The 21211-nt window shown below is 46.1% G+C and overlaps 1 protein-coding gene across 2 annotated transcripts in view; it reads right to left on the bottom strand.

The window, feature by feature from the left end:
- The window catches only part of LOC115194857 (T-lymphoma invasion and metastasis-inducing protein 2), a 43243-nt gene that overhangs the window by 8842 nt on the left and 13190 nt on the right, over positions 1–21211 (bottom strand). The window contains exons 2-15 of one of the 2 annotated variants that reach the window (XM_029754788.1): positions 18793–18977; positions 17222–18541; positions 15009–15486; positions 12694–12869; positions 11292–11516; positions 8944–9129; positions 8543–8689; positions 6169–6231; positions 4517–4684; positions 3876–3980; positions 3543–3621; positions 3312–3401; positions 2746–2958; positions 1640–1740 (exon numbers count right to left, since the gene is read on the bottom strand). In XM_029754788.1, coding sequence (XP_029610648.1) covers positions 1640–1740; positions 2746–2958; positions 3312–3401; positions 3543–3621; positions 3876–3980; positions 4517–4684; positions 6169–6231; positions 8543–8689; positions 8944–9129; positions 11292–11516; positions 12694–12869; positions 15009–15486; positions 17222–18535 — 3345 coding nt within the window. In that variant the 5' untranslated portion in view covers positions 18536–18541; positions 18793–18977. The remainder of the gene's footprint in view (positions 1–1639; positions 1741–2745; positions 2959–3311; positions 3402–3542; positions 3622–3875; positions 3981–4516; positions 4685–6168; positions 6232–8542; positions 8690–8943; positions 9130–11291; positions 11517–12693; positions 12870–15008; positions 15487–17221; positions 18542–18792; positions 18978–21211) is intronic. The other variant, XM_029754796.1, reaches the window with a different exon arrangement.

Below are 21211 nucleotides of genomic sequence, written 5' to 3'. Positions count from 1 at the left end.
ATACATTGGAGGTGTGACGAGGGCTTGGCCACTCACTGGCCAATCAAAGCGTTCAATGGCTTAATACTGCATGCGTTTTTCTCAAGTTCTGTAGGTTATTGACAGGCTTTTGCGTTGTCATCAACTCCAATTCGGCTCGGGTTACAGACTATTCTCATCATAGTCCATTGTGGATTGATACAACAGTTTCTTAAATAGCAGAGGCTGCAGTAACTAGTAGCCTAATAGCAGTAAAAAAAACATCAGTGTTTGCTCAATATGTTTGGAGTGTTGAAATTGGTTTTAACGAGTATAGGCCTACATCGCACTTCTCCTCCTCAAATAAAAAATACTAGGCTCCCATAAATTGTACTGCATGTGTGAGGCACGTTCTCAATAAGCAAGATATAGCCTAGGCCTACCTTTGATATGTTTGAATAATTCGAATATGTTTGGTGGAGTGAGTTTTTGGTAACCAGACAAGAGGCGCCCTTTGTGAAATGGGGATGATACCAGCCGAATTGAGTATTCACTGCAGGTAGGCCTATGTGAATTGTTCACGCAAAAAGCATGATGGGAAAAGCCTCACGAGTAGAATATTAAGAAACCTTTTATTGATAGGCTACTTGGCTAATGCATGGCCAGGATAAGAAATTCACCCGACGCATTGCTGTTGAAACCAACTTTCGTTATAGTAGGGTAAGGGTAGCCAACTAAGGTTTTGTTTTTTAATCAAACTAAACAAACAGGAAAATAACTTAAATGTTTCTAAATAGGGTCACCAGGATCAGCTCATCTCTCTTTCCACGATTGGCATATGGACATGAGGGGTTTTAAGCACATCCCAGATAATGACAGGAGCTGGCTAAAATAATGTACAGAACAAAAGGGGATGTACTCTCCAAACCCTTTATCGATACTAGTCTTGACTAGCCGACTTGGGTAGGGGAACAAAACAGCCTTCATTGAGAGGAGGGAAGGCTTTGCTTGGTTTTTAATCAAATGAAAAGAAATGGGAAAAAACACCAATACAAAAAGCACATCTCTCTTGTCCCATACGCATATACAGATGTAGGATCTCAATTTGATCACTCATTTGTTGTTGGAAATGTTCCTGCACAGCAGGAAATAATAACTTGTGGTCTAAGGTTTAAAAAGGCTTCTAAAGTTTGTAATTTCCACTTTAAAATGTCAGACTTGATTTGCCCTAACGAAAAATGTATCAACCCCTACAAGAAAATGTCCATTAATTAAAATTCACATAATAATTCACATTTCCTGTTATTTTTCTGTAGTAGCAAACTGGCTCAAATTTAGATCCTACATTTGTAGGTACTGTATATCACGGCTGGATAGGCTGAGCTTCTGCTGTCAAAATCCATGCCATAACCACGTTACCGCTAAGACCAGCTTTTGGTTAGTCTTAAATATACCCACCAGCCACTGCCTGAAATTGGCACTTTTGGCGCATGTTTTTAAGGACACACCTCAGATATTGCCACCCCTTCCACCTCAGCGCAAATGGGTTCATACAAGACAGGTAAATTACCAATCCCGGAGGACGTGTTTAAAAATGGCAGAGCGCCGGTCGAATTTACTAACGAACATTTAATAATTGCGCTGGCTTAACGCCAGACGAAAATAGAGCCCTCCATCTCACCTGGCCGAGCTGCTCCATCTCATCAGCAGGTCGTGGTTGTTGGGACACCTCAAAGGGTGACGCTACGGAGCTCTCTGGAAGCTCCTGGGGCGATGGCATATCTGAGAGAGAAGCAGACAGGCCAGTATGATTAAATAGATGGACCAAAGGAAGCACATACACAGTAACCCCCCCCCCCCACACACACACACACACACACACACATATCTACTGGTGCTGAGAGAGAATTCCTGGTTAGACCACTGGAGGCAGTTTTACAGGTTAAGTCCACCTGACTGGTGTCAACCAGCATTGATCTGGCTTCAATACAAGCCCAGCAGGCAGGAGCAATTCATTTGGCACCACTCCTCCTCTCCTCGGGGTCTTGCGCAGCTTTCTTGGCGTCACACCAACAGCAATAACAGTATCATGCTTTTTAAAGTAAAAACACGCACGTATGCACTCACACACATCCTTACACTGCACACATAAACACACCATTAAATCAATATTGCGTAATGTAATCAAGACAATGATGATTGTCCTCCCATGGTGTTATAAATAGCATGCGGCCATTCCAACAAGAAACCGTGCTGTGCTGCCCAGTGAAATATGCTAGCTCTCTTCACATTTTCTTAATTGGATCAACGTGAGGCATTTTAAAATGTCTCCATCCAGGCCTAAACACCCTGCAGCATTGGCTGGGCAGGATGGCATTCCCCTCAACATGATGTGGCAGACACACTGGCTCTGTGCTACAAGATACAAAGGCTGGAGAACACTTTGGCCTGAGGCCCTCTAGTGGGGAAGAATAAAACTGTTACCCGTTGAGAGAACACAATGCTCGTCAGACAGTAAACCAAATGTAACGCGAAGTTAGGAACAGGTTAAAAAAAACATCTAGTAACTCAATAAACTCAATAATACCTGCAATTTCTTTTTTGTCTAAAGAATTGTATCTGTGGGAAGGGATGCATCTCCAATGGTATCCCATTCTCTATATAGTGCACTATAATTGAGGTCTATGGGCCCTAGTCAAAAGTAGTGCACTATAAAGGGAAGAGTGTGCCCTTTGGGAAGTAGCCTGTATCAAGACGAGGTTGAAAATACAAAGTTGTAGTCTCTACCTATAGGCCAGACACAGTGGCTGGGTGGCGGTGGTGCTGGCTGCCAGGGGTCACAGTCTGGCCAGACAGAGGTGTGGTCGCCAGGGACTTGCTCCTCTCGTCTGAGCAGTAGGTGGAGGACCTGGTGGTTGAACATCAGGTGTATCAGCCCCAGGTCCAGATTGGACACACTGGTCCCATTCAGAACCAGGATCTCATCCCCCGGTCTCAGACCTGAGGGAAGGACAGAAGACATCAATCAATCTGACAGTTATCCCCTCAAAGTGTTGACCACTATGGCCTTTTTTTATATTAGAATAGGACTCCGTGTCCTTCTGTACGTTTTTATAGATAGAAATGTATGGGATGGGGAGACAGATGGGATGGATAGAGCATAGAAAGTGAGAGGCGGAACAAGGGATCGAACCGCTGCCTCCAGGGGGAAATGTGTGGCAGCACTACCACTAGTCCAGTCCCGGCATACCACTACTGTATCTACTCTTAAGCAAAATGCATCAATACTGTATTTTTCTGTCTCTGATACAAAGTAGATATGTCAAATGTATTCGAAAGAAGAATTGAGGTACCTTCAGTGAAAGCCAGTCCCCCTGGGTTGACCTCACTCACGTAGACATGGCTCTTCCTGGCTCCGTCTACATGGCCCGTCACAGCAAAGCCTACAGGCGATAGAGATCAGAGGTTAAAACAGAGTAATACATGATATTATACTGTAATAACACAACCCAAGAGTAAATGTGCTCTTCCCTGCAAACACACACACACACACACGATCCCCATTCCACATGATCCCTACTCACCAAAGTCTACTGCTGTGTCAGGGCGGGACAGTTGTATGGTGAAAACATTGAGTGGGAAGACCTCAAGCTCTTCATACACCTGTTCAGAAAAAGCACATAGAAGAGTGAAAAAGTACTCATCGCATACCTCAATGTACTTACTAAAGACGCCAGATATCACTGAAACTATATTCTAATAATGGGTGGATTATGGTTGAATCTTTCAATGTAGCAAGTTCACTCAGTATTGACTCAGAGATAATACAACGAGTGACTAAATCAATGAATGAATGCTTGTATCAGTGATTGGATCCTTCGTTTTCCCATAGGTACTATATACGGCCGGGGCCTCACCAGGTCTCGTAGTGGGTCTGTGGGCGCTGGGGAGAAGGTCTCTGTGTCCTGACCCACCAGCCTCCTCACACGCAGGCAGTGCTGGCTCGGGTCCAGGTGCCTCTCCTAGAACAAGATCCAAGAGGATGAGTCCGGACGGTGTGCGTCCCAAATGGCTCCCTATCCCCTATGTAGTGCACTACATTTGACCAGGACACACTGAGGTTACATCCCAAATGCCACCTTATTCCCTACTTAGTGCACTACTTTTGACCAAAGCCTGACTAGGGCCCTTGGGCCTCTGGTCAAAAGTAGTGCTCTATATAGGGAATACGGTGCCATTTAGCCTCAGTGTGTCAGATATCTTCAGTGCCTTCAGCTACGGTAGCTAGCTATACCCCGACTGAACCTGTTCCCTATCAGCTAAAAGGATGCCGTGAGAGAACTTTCTACGGAGGGAAAGCATGAATTATTGAGATATCAAGAGCAATTAAACTAGCGTCTGTTTCGTACCACCCCTACAGCAATCCTCTCCTATCATTTCCTCTTTAACTTTAACAAACATATCAGTCACTGGAGAATTCACGGCAAAATGCTGACATATGAGTTAGAAGAGTGTTGAAATGTATTAATAATTAGGCCGATAGATGCAGTATGCTTACCTTACAGGCCAAAGACAGTATGTCCGATACGAGGAAATCGGGTTTGATGTGCAGAGTAACGCTTTGGCTGTCAGGCATATTCACACAGACGGGAGTTTCCAAACTGCTGTACCAAGGGTTGCCTTCAGGTGGTGCTATCAACTGCCTTTTGGCAAGAGCGTCCAATCTCTGTCAGACAAAGATGGAGAATAATGATGTTTATTTCGGCTTTCTTAACTGATAATACGTTCTTATATTAAACAGGTGACTAAATAATTATGTCAGGAATTTAACATCCCTCTTGGCAATGTTTGTGAAAAGTTGTGTATTCTGGGACGTCTGCCCCATGATGCAAATATTTATCCACTATGACAAAAAAACGACAATCTGTTAAAAATCTATCAGTCAAAGATGTTTAATTTAAAACACCACAAAACCCCCAAATCTCAGCTGACGTACGGGTCTATTGAACTAAAGTCAAAAGACAGTGAAAGTACATAGCAACAGGTCTGTGAAAGGGGAGGTGTCTCCCATTCACTGATACGTATCCCCATTCACTGGCCGTACAGAGGGATTAACACCGGTTGACAATAGAATTCTGGGAGAATAAAGACCCTCCCCAGCCCCCCGGACCCTGGAACTCGGCCGCCTCACGCCTGCCTGTTTGCGTGGAGCAGTGTCAACAGATCAGCATGCTGTTGAGACAGCTGTGCTAGCCCCGACCCTGTGTGAATAGAAATGGCCCCATCTCTATCCCCCCCACCCTCATTCTCCCCTAGGAAAGGATTAGTCTGAGGCTGAGATTGATCGACTACAATACTCCTCGAGTACGTCTCGAATGGCACCCTATTCCCTATATATTCCCTTTAAAGTGCTCTGGTCACTATGGGCCCTCAAAAGTAGTGCACGCTATAGGGAATAGGGTGGCATTTTGGACGCAGGCCGCCCTAGCACCTGGTTCTAGTGCAAATTTAGGGGTAGTTTTAGGAGACTTTCATCAACAAAGAGAAAAAGTTTGACGAGGCCTGACAAACAGGGTTGGGTAGGTTACTTTCTAAATGTAATCTGTTACAGTTACTAGTTACCTGTCAAATTGTAATCAGTAACGTAATTTTTTGGATTACCCAAACTCAGTAACATAATCTAATTACTTTCAGTTCATTTTGGATTACTTTCCCCGTAAGAGGCATTAGAAGAGGACAGAAAGGATCCATCAAATGCATTTGGTGTGTCATACTGGTCTCTGACTTGTGGTCAGACTCGCTCAGGTTGAACACACTGAAACTTGAGCCTTTTTTCAATGCGGAGTTGAACGTCATTGAGAAAACAGAAAGGTGTCAATGTATTTTTGTCTCTCGCAATCATCCTTTCTGAATCTAAAAGTAATCCAAGAAGTAATCATCTAGTTTTTCAAAAGTATCTGTAATCTGATTATAATATTTCCACTGGTAACAACTGGTTAAAGGTCTTTTGTTTGTAATCAGATTACATGTAATCGGTTACTACCCAACCCTGCTGATAAATGTATCCTTGACAACCTAAAGTTATTGAATAGAATATTTTAATGCGGTTAGCTGGTGAAATATGATAAATTAGACATATTTCCACTGGTTGCAGGAAATTATGAGGTAACATGTTGGAGAAAAAAAATCCGGACAAAGTGCTTACTGTACCTCTGAGCTGCAGTGGTTGGGGATATGGCCAGCAGGCACTCCAATACTTTGTCCTTCAAAAACCTGCAACATGGAAAAAAAGCACATGCACATTAAGCCTACTCAGTGACTCAGGAGAAAAATGCACACTAAAAAGAACTAACTCAGTCTATATTTACAATGTAATACATTTAATTAAAAACTATCTATCTAAAACCAAAGGCTTTGATACTATTCTGATCCAGATTGAGGCCGAAATAAGACTTGGAGGATCCATGGGAAGAAATAAGGGGTTTGGTGATGCTGAAATTACAGGTCTGGCAGTGAGGCAGATGGAACGGCTCTCATCAGGCTGGCGGGGATGGAGACTGTCTCCTCTCCACCCAGATACCAGTCTGCCCTCAGCAGAGATACCAATACCACCGCCCTCAGCCCACCGCCAGTGGCAGGCAGGACCACCACAGAGACAAGGGGTCATGCCTATGTCAACAAATGCCAACAGCTTACTGGAATTTAACAACAACAAACTCAAAATGCACACAAAATGCTTGAGTGCTGGATAGTTGTATGATTTTAGTCATTTTTCATCTTTACCTATTCTGTCTCCAGAAGAGGTGGTTGAGTGACACTGATTGACTGACTGACTGACTGACTCCTCACCTTGACATCACAGCTCTCTGGAAGCAGTAACAGGGCTCTTAAAGTGACAAACCCCCCAATCACCCTACAATAAAAATACATTTCTGGGCTGGCGGAGAAAGGGGGTAGAGTAGAGTCCCTTCGGTAAATGTGGGGCTGTAGGACGTTTAGTGGATGGCGCGGCGGTTTACACAGACCATCTGTTTGTCGCTGCTGGCATGCTGCAGCTTGCAACAATTAACCACATGTGGCTTCCAGTAATGCCCGTTCCATCTCTGTTTCCATTGAGTGGTCTAGCTGGCCTCTCTTATAGGGAGATTAGACTTTCTCTGACTCAGGCTCATAACAAAAGAACTTCACTGCTCGGAAATCTCTCCCTATCTTCCCCGTGGGTAAACAGGGAATCATGTACGTATTTGGGCACCGCATTTGACCTGTGTACAGAGATCTATGGACCATCATGGTATATGTGTGTATTATATGAGATAGTAACATGTATCACCACGGTATATGTGTGGTATTACAGCGGTGGTTCCGATTATTACCCAGACACCCCTGGGCATTACCAACGTATGCTGGTAAGCATATGGATATGCCACGTGAGTACACAGACGCCAGGCATGCCTGTGACTACGACTGTGCGATGTATCTTTCAGAATGTCAACACAGAGCATGGGGGGGGGGTGGGTGAAGTGGGCTTACCATGTCTATCTTATTATCCATCCCATTATACAATACAGCCAGTCTGTCTAACGTAATGTCACACTGGACAGAACTAAACAATGATGGGAGAGCAGAGGGGCCCAGTGTGGTTTGTCCTTCACTGAAGTCCTAGGGATAAAAGATCCTATCAACATCCCAAAATAGACTGCTCTCTGAGTGCTGTTTATCAACCAGAGACGAGGGGGGAGGGGGGGGGGGGGGGGGCTGGGACAGGGCCAGTGGATGGGACAGAACTGGGACTGTTAGAGAGACTGACTTGACTTCAGTGACTGATGAGAATTTCTGCAGGTTGCTAGCTCTGCCCCTGACCGGGGGAAACAAAACATCTGCCTCACTCATCACCTCTATTTGGAATGTTCCCAAACAACGTACAGGAAAGATAGTTTTACGACGAGCGACCCCCTGTCTACCTCCCGCTGGAAAATGTAGTAAGTTCAACTCCCTCCGTCTGGCTAATTTATGGGTCACGGCTCGTGAGGAGTCAGACGGTGCTTAAAACGCATTCCAGGAACCAATCCGATTCTTTTCCTCTGATGGATTTATCAAACATGTTCTCTGTTTAAAACAGAAGGGCTCCAGAAACGTGCCATTGGGTTGGGAGCCAAGGGGTCCCTTGTAAAGGATTGTTTAAAAGGAGAACAGGCAAAAGGCAAACGGGGGCACCACAGTCATGGGGTAACCCGCACAGGTCTTTCCCCAGTTGATGGTTCAGTTCACCTAATAAAGGCTTTTGGGAGGTTCATCCATGAGCACCACAGAACTTCATTACCTCCTCAATGAGATATTCTTTACCTATGTACTTTTCCCATTCACGTGGTGTGGCAGTATAGCCGAGGTTGTAGGAAGGTTGTAGGGTGGTTGTATGGAGGTTGTAGGGCGGTTGTATGGACGTTGTTATAGGGAGTTTGTAGGGCAGTTGTAGGAAGGTTGTAGGGCGGTTGTGGGAAGGTTGTAGGAAGCTTGGAGGCTGTAGGGAGGCTGTAGGAAGGTTGTAGGAAGGTTGTAAGGAGGCTCTAGGGAGGTTAAACAGTACCTGGGACACAGACTCCCTCTTCTCCTTGCTGCGTTTGGTCAAGCTGTCCAGACCCTTGAGGGAGGAGAAGAGCCCCCTCTTACTCCGAGCCCCTCTGGAAAAAGATCGGCAACGTCTCCGCAGGGTCGCCTCGTCACGGGTGCAGATCTGAGAACAGACATTGAAGACATCACTTCTGTGGTTAGAGACTTTAAAGAGCCCAAGACTCTGTATTACAAATCTGACCAGAGAGCACGCTGATGTTTTCTGATCATAGATGACATTCAATAACATTGCTTAATTGCACCTAAGGGGATAAATAAAGGTGTTATCAGTGGAACTGTTCCAGAGAATGTGTGAAATCCAATGTCCCAAGCTGAGGGTGGATATGGATGTAAAGCTGTAGGTAGATCAGGCCTCACCAGGGCATGAAAGGAGGAGACAGAGAAGATCCCCAGGCGTCCCAGAGCGGTCTTAGAGGGGCGTCCTGCCACGGCCAGGAGACTCTTGGGGTTGGGGAGTTCACTGCCCTGCAGGCTGGCCAGGTAGCAGCGCATCCGGAACAGATCCATGTGGAACTTCTCCAGGTTCTGCTCCCACTGCTGGATCTGGGGAGAAACAGACAGGACAGGCACCCAGGGTTACACCACAGTACATAGGGTTACAGTCACCTTCAAGGTGACAGAATGGCCTCTCCGCCCTCTCATTGACAAAGAGAGACCAGGCAGGGCAGGAACAGACTCACAGCCAGAGCCATTTAGAGTTTGGCCAAGTTTGCCATGTTAGCGCCTTCATTCACAAATTTCTGGTGATGTGACCATACCAGAGCACCTCTACGTGAGGGTGACATGGTGACAGAATGGCCTCTCCACCCTCTCATTCAGAAGGGCGTCTCTAACTACAGAACGAGCCACATGTCTAATTGGAGCGACATAATCACATCTCATCACCCTTATCTCTCTCCCATTTCCCCTCTCTTCTCTCAATCCCCCGTTCTCTCTCTCCTTCACAGAGGGTGAACGTGTTATAACAGTGTCATTGTTTGTGAGATTAGGATTTAATCTAGAGAGGAGGTTTAAGAGGTTCACTTCAAATGGCAGAGAGAGCTAGTATCACTTTCAGAGAGACCGACCGTCAGACATCAAAGTGGCCGGTGGGCCTGGAGATGAGATGGGACCAGCTGCTGTAGAGCTCAGTAGAGGCTCTGGGGGTTTGACCCCCCCCCCCCCCCCTCTCATCTGATTACCCCACAAACTGGGCATGATGACCCACCCCCTCTCCTGCCATTAAGAAGAAAGGACACCTAACTACCCCTAATGCTGCTCCGGGAACCACTGCTGTCTGTAAACACATCAGCATTTGGTTTGTTACGCTATAAAATGTCCCCCTCATCTGGGTTTCCCATTACAACAGACTTCTATGAGGAGTGGATAGAATGTGTTGATGGCACTAGTCTATTAGACTGAGAACATCTGGAATACAAATGTCATGGTGGCAGGCTACTTGGGTCGGAAAGCTTAAAACTCCAGTTTCAACAAATGATGCTGCCAACACATATAAGCTCATGTCAATATGTTCCACAACCACAAGGAACGTTGTTATATCGTAATGATTTTTGCCATTACATGGAGGTCGTAACTCGCAGACTTATGGACAGAAACAAGGAGATGTCATGCAGGTGTTAAATTATGTATGGTTCTACAGGAATAGAATGGTCTGGTTTGCATTGGAGCTGAGACACTAATGACCTAATAGGCCAATTTGACTAACTGCTTGTTTGAATGGCTCAGTCTAAAGGTGGCCCTTGATCTTAAGACCACGGCCATTTTACCGAACTGGCACGAAGGGCACGTGCACGAGGCCGCCGACCTCTAGGGGGCCCCCAACCAATTTTTCGAGGGAGAGTTGTGGGCCCCATGGTAGTCAGGGAGTTGTGAACCCCCATATGATAGCAAAATGTGTAGAATTGTAGGAAATTAGCTTTATAACTGCACAACTTTCTCTCAGTCTCATGGCAAAATGTGAACAATATCTATAAAACAGCACATTTTTCTCTCTGACCCATGGCAAAAAGTGTAGAATAGCATGAAATTAGCTTTAAAACTGCAACATTTTCCTCATAGCCTCATGACAAAACGTGTAGAAAAGCATTATAAAACTGCACATTTTTTCTAAAGAAATGTATTAAAAAAATGTACATTTTGGGGGGGCCCCAAATGAGGTAGTCTGGCCCTTCTTAAGACTCACACGCAAGTACACACACACACACACACACACACACACACACACACACACACACACACACACACACACACACACACACACACCCACACACCACACTTTTGTTATCCTTGTGGTGACCAAATAATTGATTTCCATCCAAATTCCATCCTATTTTCCCTAACCCTAAATCTAACCCTAACCTTAACCCTTTAACCTAACCATAACCTTAATTCTTACGCAAGCCCTAATTGTAACACTAAACCTAACCCCTAAGCCTAAAATATATTTGTGTGAATTCTCCTCGTTTTACTATCCTTGAGGACTTTTGGTACCCACAAGGATAGTTAAACAAAATCACTCACTCACTCACTCACTCACTCACTCACTCACTCACTCACTCACTCACTCACTCACTCACTCACTCACTCACTCACTCTCACACACACACTCTCACACACACACACACACACACACACACACACACACACACACACACACACACACACACACACACACACACAGCCACTAGACCATCTCAGTGCCTCACCTGGCTCTCGATGGCCTTCCTGTTCCTTTGGTCACTGATGACAGACAGCTGCAGCTCAGCCATCTTCTTCATCTTGCTGTCCATGTCTATCTTCTGCAGCAGGGCGCGGGTCTGGCTCCTCAGTAACCTCACCGTGTCCTCCTTCCCCTGTCTCTTAGCCAGCAGAGAGGCGCTGGCAGAGTGGATGGCAGTCACCCAGTTCTCCAGATCTGTTTGATTGGCAGCCTGCGGGGAGGAACAGGGCTAGATGACACAGTGCCACGGTTGGGCGGGGGGACATGGGGCCAGGTGACACTGTGGCAGGCCAGGGGAAGGGCAGGAGAACATGGCTCTCATTTCCCGTCTTTCTTTCTCTCTTCCCAGACGCCAGGGATCCTTAAGTGCCAGACAAAAGCCCGTTTACATGTTCGTGACTACGCTACAAAGTTTCACTCCCCTCAGTTTCCCCCTCGTTGCCATGGTGCGTTGGGTAGATACAGCCCTGCAGTGTGATTTGTGTGTCTAGTAAACACTTGGTGAATGAATCAAATGAACGTTACTCCCTGGGAAGAAGGTGTTTTCAACGATTGTAAAACTGAGTGCGAAGAACATTAAAGAGAGACAACACGTTCCCTCTCAAAATGTGGAAAAAGAGGACAACAACCCTACTGCCAAACAGACACACAGGATGCATGCCAAATGGCACCCTATTCTCTACACAGTACACAACTTTTGACCAGGGCCCATAGGGCACTATATAGGGAATAGTATGCCATTTAGGACGCACATATACACGACTAGTCTACTCAGACCAGCCAGTAGGGATGCTTTTCCCAACCCTACCATTTGACCCCTTTGTAGAACATATAACAGCGGAGCTCTAAAGCTGACAATGCATCCAGACAGGACATAACCAACGCCAATATAGTCATGACCAACCAGAACAGCAGCACATTCCATCCTAAAAAGCAGACGTTCAGCCCAGTCCATACTTGTGGTTGTCCCATAGCATATGGAGTTGTTCAAATATATAACCCTTCGAAAAAAGAATGCAACAGACTGAGTTGAAAAAACACTACTCCATCACAAGGGGTCCATGAGGCAGGAGCAGGGCATACTGCAGAAAACCCTAAAATGTTCCCTCTTACTCATTCACACTGTGCTCAAAGAAAAAGAGATCAACCTACAAAACAAAACAAGAGACAAGCTTACAGTATTGCAGTGTCCGATATGTAAAGACTGCATCAAAAATGACGACGTACTGCAGATCTCAAACAACAATAGTGAATGGGGACCTCCATGACAAGTGCCTCCGTTGATTGCACAGCAGTCTGTGTAGAACTAACCTTGACCTATTCCACAGGCATATACAGGTACTTCCGAGCTTGAGAATCCTGGTGTGTGTGCCTAGGGTAGAACGTACCTGGAACAGATAGACGTCTCCGTAGGCGTTGCTCAGACAGAAGACGTTCTCCTTCTTGGGGTGTTCGGGGACGGCCTGGACAATGCTGTCCTCGGCCAGCAGGGCGTAGCGCGGGGACAGCTCCTGCTCGGGACAGCTGCTCTTCCCATAGGTCTCATAGAACAAGAGGGTACACCCTGTATGCACCAGGGAGGAGAGGAGGTTTTAGCTAAGACACAGCTCTAGAACCATATTATGAGACAATGATTCAATGTCAACAATAGACTTGTAAGGTGAATACCTACAGAACATACAGTGCATTCGGAAAGTATTCAGACCCCTTGTTTTTTCCCCAGTTTTTTTTTACGTTACAGCATTATTCTAAAATGAAGGGAAGAAAAACCATTCTCATCAATCTAAACACAATACACCATAATGCCAAAGCAAAAACAGGTATTTAGAAATTTCAGGACATGTATAAAAAATATACAACAAAAATACCTTATGTAAATAAGTATTCAGACCCTTTGCTATGAGACTCAAAATTGAGCTTGGGTGCATCTTGTTTCCATTGATCATACTTGAGATGTTTCTACAACTTTATTGGAGTCCACCTGCGGTAAACTCAATTGATTGGACATGATTTGGAAAGGCACACACCTGTCTATATAAGGTCCCACAGTTGACAGTGCATGTCAGAGCAAAAACCAAGTCATTGGGTCGAAGGAATTGTCCGTAAAGCTCAGACAGGATTGCATCGAGGCAGGGTACCAAACAATATCTGCAGCATTGAAGGTCCCCAAGAAAATTGTGGCCTCCATCAGTCTTAAATGATAGAAGTTTTTTGGAACCACCAAGACTTTTCCTAGACCTGGCCGCCCAGCCAAACTGAGCAATCGGGGGAGAAGGGCCTTGGTCAGGGAGGTGACCAAGAACCCGATGGTCCCTCTGACAGAGCTCCAGAGTTCCTCTGTGGAGATGGAAGAACCTTCCAGAAGGACAACCCTTTTTGCAGTACTCTACCAATCAGGCCTTTATGGTAGAGTGGCCAGGTGGAAGTCACTCCTCAGTAAAAGGCACATGACAGCCCACTTGGAGTTTGCAAAAAGGCATCTAAAGGACTCTCAGACCATGATAAACAAGATTCTCTGGTCTGATTAAACCAAGATTGAACTCTTCGGCCTGAATTCCAAGCGTCACATCTGGAGGAATTAAAATCCAGGCGGAAAATATTTACACAAGAAGCAACCTAATATTACACAGTCAAACTCTCAGTCATTTAGTAAGTTCACCATTCTGCCATACTCACTGTTAAACATCGCACAGTGTTCAACACAACGGCTCTTTATGTCATCATTTGATCTGATCAGTCAACGGCAATTTTTTCTAAAGTAATCTGATATCATTTCATTTCAACCCAATAAGCAAAAAATAAAAACTGTACCAATCTTCATGTTAAACTACTTTTACAAATAAAAAGCAGGAAGAAAAAACACTATATTTACATATGGTGAAGCATGGTGGTGGCAGCATCATGCTGTGGGGATGTTTTTCAGCGGCAGGGACTAGGAGAGTAGTCAGGATCGAGGGAAAGATGAACGGAGCAAAGTAGAGAGAGAGATCCTTGATGAAAACCTGCTCCAGAGCACTCAGGACCTCAGACTGGGGCGAAGGTTCACCTTCCAACAGGACAACGACCCTAAGCATACAGCCAATACAACACAGGACTGGCTTCGGGACAAGTCTCTGAATGTCCTAGAGTGGCTCAACCTGATCGAACATCTCTGGAGAGACCTGAAAATAGCTGTGCAGCGACGCTCCCCATCCAACCTGACAGAGCTTGAGAGGATCTGCAGAAAAGAATGGGAGAAACTCCCCAAATACAGGTGTGCCAAGTTTGTAGCGTCATACCAAAGAAGACTCGAGGCTGTAATCGCTGCCAAAAGTGCATCAACAAAGTACTGAGTAAAGGCTCTGAATACTTATGCAAATGTGATCTTTCCGTTTTTTTATTTGTACGAAATTTGCAAAACTGTCTAAAAACCCGTTTTTAAATCTGTAACGTAAATCTGTAACGTAACAAAATGTGGAAGTCAAGGGGTCTGAAAACTCTCCGAATGGAGAGTAGTAGCATGTTAACTTTTATTTAACCAGGTTGTCCCATTATGGTCAGAAGACTTCTTTCCCAAGGTGCATCCCAAATGGCACCCGATTCCCTTTATAGGGTTCTGGTCAAAACAAGTGCACTATATAGGGAATAGGGTGCCATTTCGGACGTGAACCCTATTGGCAGGTTATTTCGAGCGAGTGCAGGTAGAAGGAGGAGGGAGCCCTACCTTTAAGTGTGACCCAGTATTGCCTCCACTTCCTACGGGCCACCAGCTCCAGCTTCCTGTCCTTGTGCAGGGTGAGGATGGGTTTGAAGTAGAGCCAGCCTGCCCTGCGCACCACCCCCTGCTCCTTCTCAAACAGCAGGTCCAGCTGCTCCAGGGAACCCAGGGAGCCACTGCCACTGCTCTCCCCCTGCTCTCCCTCTCCTATTCCCCCCCCTCCTCCCATCTCCTCCTCCTCTCCCTCCTCCGAGGGCTCAGTCCGCTCCGGCCCACTGTAGCGTCCTGTCTCCAGCTCCTGCATGAAGTTCTCGTAGATGTTCTGGCGCAGAGCGTCACTGTGGCACTGTTGGCCCTGGGTGTGGGTGTAGGTCTGGGTGTGGAGGGGATTCCACAGTGGACCAGTTAACTGGGAGCTAGAGTTACCTAACCCAGGGTCCACTCCACTGCTAAAGCCCTCACTGGTCTCACTACCGTAAGGCTCCTAGGGAGAGAGAGACAGAGCAGGATGGTTGGAGAGGAAAAAAATGAATAAATAGCTTGCTAGACCTTAAAAAGACCCGTAAAGTTGAATGATCATCTAACAATATGGCAATTTCAGGGGCACAGAAGAGCCATATTCTCAAGGATTTCTCGATTTACCATTTCCTGGACAGGATGCCATGATTTTCTGTTTGTATTAGGACATAATATGAGATGTATTGTGAGATACTCTAACATGATATAATACAACCATACCCTGGAATGTTGCTGGTACGAGTAACAGAAGACATGGATATTATACAGACCAATCTAGAGCAAACATTCTTGCGACTTGGCCTTGGCTTGTGCTAGCTGGAATTGCTCATAGGGGCAGGAGCCTACCCAGATAGCACATTTGGTTCCTTGGAAGTTGTGGGAACGTACGTTTTTGGTTTCCCATTGGTTCTGGGAGTGAAAACAATACGTTTCCTGACCGGTAAAACTGAAAGTTCTAAGAAAGGAAGTGAACATTTTGCCTGTTCTGGGTTGCAGGGAGGTCTCGGGAACGTATTACTATGGTTCCCTGAACATTTTCCTGGGAGGTTTTATTAACGTTCCGAGAACGGAAATTCTAGGTTATTTGAAGGTAATTAAATAACATGCTGAGAACATGTTTCAATAAGACTTTTAATAACACTTCTAGCTTAGGTTAACTGTTTTGAACTCTAAACACAGTGCACATGGAAATGAATTTGCTTAGGTATTAATCATGCAAACACATTTATATTTTTAAATGTGGCACGGCGTCAGTGAGATTCAAACCGTGATCTTCTGTTTCCTATCCGTGGAATTAGTCAATGCCAGCTACCCCAGCAAAGGGTTACCTGTCATTCACATCTGGTTCCGAGGAGCATTTCCCGGAGACGAGGCCTACCCCAATCTATTTAATAAAAATGCCAAATTGCATTCTGTCTTTGTTGTCCATTCAGTTAAGGCTGTACTCGATATAACTGAAAATCCCATAGAAGAATGTTTTTTCTTAACGTTCTCTGAACTATTTTCGAAAATCCCAACGTCAAACCAGTTGGAGAACGTTACCACAATTGAAATGAAATGTAACCATGTTTGAACTTTTAGGAAGTAATGAAATAGCAATGTAATGTTCTCCAGCGGCAAAAGGAAAGGTTTCCTTTCTGAACCGACATCATCGATCTTTGAAATCTTTCCCATGTAAATATTATATAATTCTACACAAAGTCTTAGGGAGACTGGCCTATAGTCTTACATAATATCTGTCAAAATTATATAAGGTTCTGAAAATGTTCCAGCGGGTAACTATTGTTAGAATAATTTATTTTGTGGTGTTTTTTCCTTTCATAGTAGTGTTTATCGCAATGGCTTGATTTTGTTTATTGAAGAACAAGCTACAAAAGTATCTCCAAGGATCCAGTCTGTCAGATATAAGTCTGAGGGTATTTAGGAGCCATAGGATGACTTGTGACAGAGAGACATTCATATGGCACGGCAATGATCTGCATCGTCAGACTGGATTTAAGAGCCAACGGCCATCAGCCAATCACGTTGACCAAAACAACCTAAACAATGAGATTACCACCACACAGACTCAGCGAGCAGTCTTATCGCATCTCTTCGACAACTGGGGACACGTCATATGATAAAGAGTCTACACTACATTTCCTCCTTCACTTTGTACCCTTCCCTCCTCCCATCCCCTCTTTCTTCCCCTCTTTCCTCACCTGTAGTCTTCTTTTCTTCCTGCTCAGACTTCCAGTCCAGTCGCCGAGGCGCCTGATGCGGCTCTTCAGGTTGTCCTTCCTGCTGTTACCGACCACGATGGCGGAGGGCTCGGTGGCCACCGTGGCAGTAACCCTCCTGCAAGGCAGCGTGCGACTGTGAGAGGAGTAGCGCTGGTCGTACGACCCCGAGCTCTCCTCCTGGATGACCGCGTCCAGGGTCAGTAATGAAGTAAGCGACCCCCGTTGCTGGGGGAGGTCCTGGAACTGAGCAGTGGGGAACACAGCCGCCACGCTGGGGTTAGAGTAGAGGTCAGACAGGGACACAGGAGGGGACATGAGGCTAAACGGACTCTTCTCCGGGAGAAGGATCATGGAGTCCCCGATGCCACTGTCCTCAGTGCGGCCCGAAGAGCAAGTGTTATACCCGTTGCTGTTAAACCCTCGGCTTGTATATTGACCGTTACCATCCGCAGTCTGGAAGAGGAGGCCCGGAGAGATGTCCTCAGTGTGGGCGGACGAGAAGGTGTTGAAGCCGCAGCCCGTCTCCTCGGTGCGAGTGGAGGAGTAGGTGGTGTAGCCGCTGCTGTTGTCCTCCGCTACGGTCTGACTACAGGTGAACACATTGTCGTTGAGCTCCGCGGGGTTCCCCCAGGGAGAGTCGTACCAGGAACCATCGGAGCTCAGGGAGCTGCCCTTGCTGGTCCTAGTCAGAGAGGGCTCTGGGGCGGCTACCACAGGCTGGCTGTGGCCTGACAGATCCTGGGGCTCCAGCGACATTCGCATGGCGTTGGTGAACTCAACACGCATGCTGCCGTCCTTATGGAGAAGCACCTTGGGGCTGCTGCGGCTCTCTATGGGACCCCTGTGTTCACACGGAGAAGTCCTCTCGGGGGTACGCTGTCCATTAGCCCTGAGACTGTTAACACTCTCCCCACTACTCTCCAGGTAACTGTAACCGGTATGACCGATGTTTTTCCTGGTCACTTGGGAACTGTCCCCTCTGCCACACCTCTGTGGAGAGATGGGCTTCAGCTTGGCTCCCGGGGGCCCCCCCAGTCCCCTGCCCTCCTTAGTGATGTGGTGCTCATAGTGTTTCGAAGAGCCATAAGGCTGGTTGTGAGTGATCTTGTGCTGGGGCAGGCAGACCCTCCCTCCCTTGCCTCTGGTTCTGTATCCCTGGCCGCTCCCCTCGCTGCCCCTCCACCAGCTATGGGGGGACAGGGCCTCCTCTTTAGTGGAGTAGAACTTTAGAGAGCAGGATTTGGATTTCCCAGGGACGTTAAAACTGCTGTACTGGCTGTCAGTGTTTCCCATTCTGATCTGCTGGGCAGAAGACAAAACATCAGAATGAGAGATAATCAAGACAGGATGTATTTCATTGTAATGAATAAGGAATTTGTTGTTAACTGACTTCCCTGGTAAAAAAAATGATAGGAAATGAACTCACATCAGGTTAAACAAAATAAAATCACATAAAGACAATGTTAAATAAAACTAAATGAAATCACATAAGGTTAAATGAACGCACATCAAAAACGATTGTATGCACACCAGCTGTAAAGTTTTCTTACCAGTTGTGGTGTCTGTCCTCAGGACAAACTTAGATACTACTCTGCATACTCCTATCGGTTACGTCTCAGCAGCGCTAGCTAGGCTCTATGTCGTTGTGTGATCTCTTCAGGACTGAGCACCTCTCTCTCTCACACACTCACACAGCTGCTCTCTCTCTCTCTCTCTCTCTCTCTCCCCGACTCATCTGTAGGGAAAGAGAGGAGGGAGGGGCTTTGGTCAGCTCCACACACACAGTCTGCCTTGTGTGTGAGCCTACTGTGGTTAGAGCCCCACCCCAAATCTAAACACCCCTTCTTCCTTGGCTTGGCCATCCCCCCCACTCCACTCAGCCTCCTTCCATGACATACTGCTACTGAGCTGCTGAAGGGACCTTTTTAAAAGCAGACTTAATTCTGTCACATGTTTATTTTGGTTCTCAGGAATTCTGAGCAATTTTCTCTTCTTTTAAAAAAAATAAATCCTCCACTCTAAAAGACTGTTGAGTTGAAGTCATCCGACAAGGCTATTTGGAGAGTCACCACAAAGCAATGTCTCTGAGTTCTGAGTCAGATTTAAAAACTTTCAAAAAAAGAACACAAGTTAGAAATCTCGCGTCAGATCAAGTTCAAGCCAAAATGAATGAAAGAGAACATATCCTTAAGGTAAAACAATTACGGACATTTTGAAATACAATATGACACTGATGAAAAATGACATCAACCCCAGTGTTTCCTGAAACAGATAAAGCCTCAGAGACTGTTTACATCTTGCCCAGACTTATTTTTTTCCTGAGAGACAGAGAGGGGTCAGAGGTTACAGTGGCCCAAGGTTCACTGTGTTCCAGCAGTAAACTAAAGCAGCACTACGCCTATCCTGTCCTGGGCTCATTCATACTGAAGAGGGAGGAAAGGAGTGGAAAGGTAGAGGTGAGGAGGAGTAGAGGAGAGGAGGACAGAGCCCTGGCTACACAAAGCAGGGTGAGAATACATCACACTGCTTACCCGAAAAACATTAACGACCCTTGACCCCTTCATTTAAACCCAACAGGAAGCACCGATGGGGAAACCTTGGATGCCGAAACACCCAGTCAGACGGCAGAGAAAAGAGCAACCGGTTGCCTCCAGTCATTAAGCTAGAATGTTGAGGAGGACAGAAGAACGGCCAGCAGCGTGACAGGTTGTATTTGACACTCGCTGTGTGTGTAAAAAGAAGACGCACCCTTTCACCCGGGGCGCTAGACTATGGGCCTGTGTAGTGGGCTGGGCGGAACCGTGGAACGGGGCGCTTCGTGACACGGTTGTCGACTTGCGCTGCAGACAAGTAGGCCGTGAATGGCTAAAAGGTAGAGGCGGTGGTTGACACTTTTGTTGTGTCTCTCCGATAGGCCATCTGCTCCCTCGCTGGGGAAGCCCTGTCACTCTCGACCCTGGCATTCTTCAAGCACAATGAGCCCCCCGTGCAGAACTCCAGGCCTGCCATACTGCAGTGGAAGGCATCAGGGCTGAAAATGAGAACGTGCTCCTGTGGATGGCTGAATGCTCTTGTTTGAAGTTTTTTTTTGGGGGGGGGGGGGGGGTGCGTGGAATGCCACACACACAGTCACATCCTATTTATTCCATGACATCAGAGCAGTTCAAAACCAACCGTTCCAACCATTAATTTCTATTTCAGTGAAGAACTTCATTGCCTTTCCTTTTGTTCACCAAATACAGTACTACGAAACAAGTTCACTCTGAATCCCCCTTTACTATCTTGCTCGCTCTCTTGTCCCAGCAGCCTCTCTGCCTTTCTCTTCCTCCTCCTGACCCCTTTCCTGTTGCTCTGCTTACACGGGCCTGCTAAACACCGACTATGTCCCAAATGGCACCCTATTCCCTATATAGTGCACTACATTTCACCAGGGCTCTGGTCAAAAGTAGTGCACTATATGGGTATGGGCCTTGGTCAAAAGTAGTGCACTATATAGGGAATAGGGTGCCATTTGGGAAGCAACCACTGTATCAGCCAGGCCCCACATACTTCACACAACTTTCCATAAGGAGATAAAGGGCTGGCACACAGAGAGAGAGAGAGAGAGAGAGAGAGCATCCTGACAGTGTTCTAAAACAGGCCGTTAAAAAAAAGGTACAGGCCCTTCTCTTCATCCACTTTATGTTTGTCACATGAATGTCGTTAGAGCACATCTGCTGCGGCCAAGAATTCCCAACTGAAAATCTACTGCTATGATCTAATATTGTAATAACACAACTGCTCAAGTTTATGACTACAGTACATATGAGTCATCGTACAATGGAATTGTTCATTGTAGACGGTCAGTTTTACAGCAAAATCCACCCTGATCAAATAAATTGACCTTATAAAGTTTTTTCAAACAGATCAAAACTGTAGGAGGCATGATTGTAGATGTTTTATTTAAAGAAAAAGAGGTAGATTCAAATC

This window comes from Salmo trutta, chromosome 1 (genome assembly GCF_901001165.1).
Source record: "Salmo trutta chromosome 1, fSalTru1.1, whole genome shotgun sequence".
NCBI lineage: Eukaryota > Metazoa > Chordata > Actinopteri > Salmoniformes > Salmonidae > Salmo > Salmo trutta.
Note: the sequence above shows the minus strand (reverse complement) of the source record. Positions and strands in the feature narration are given on the sequence as shown.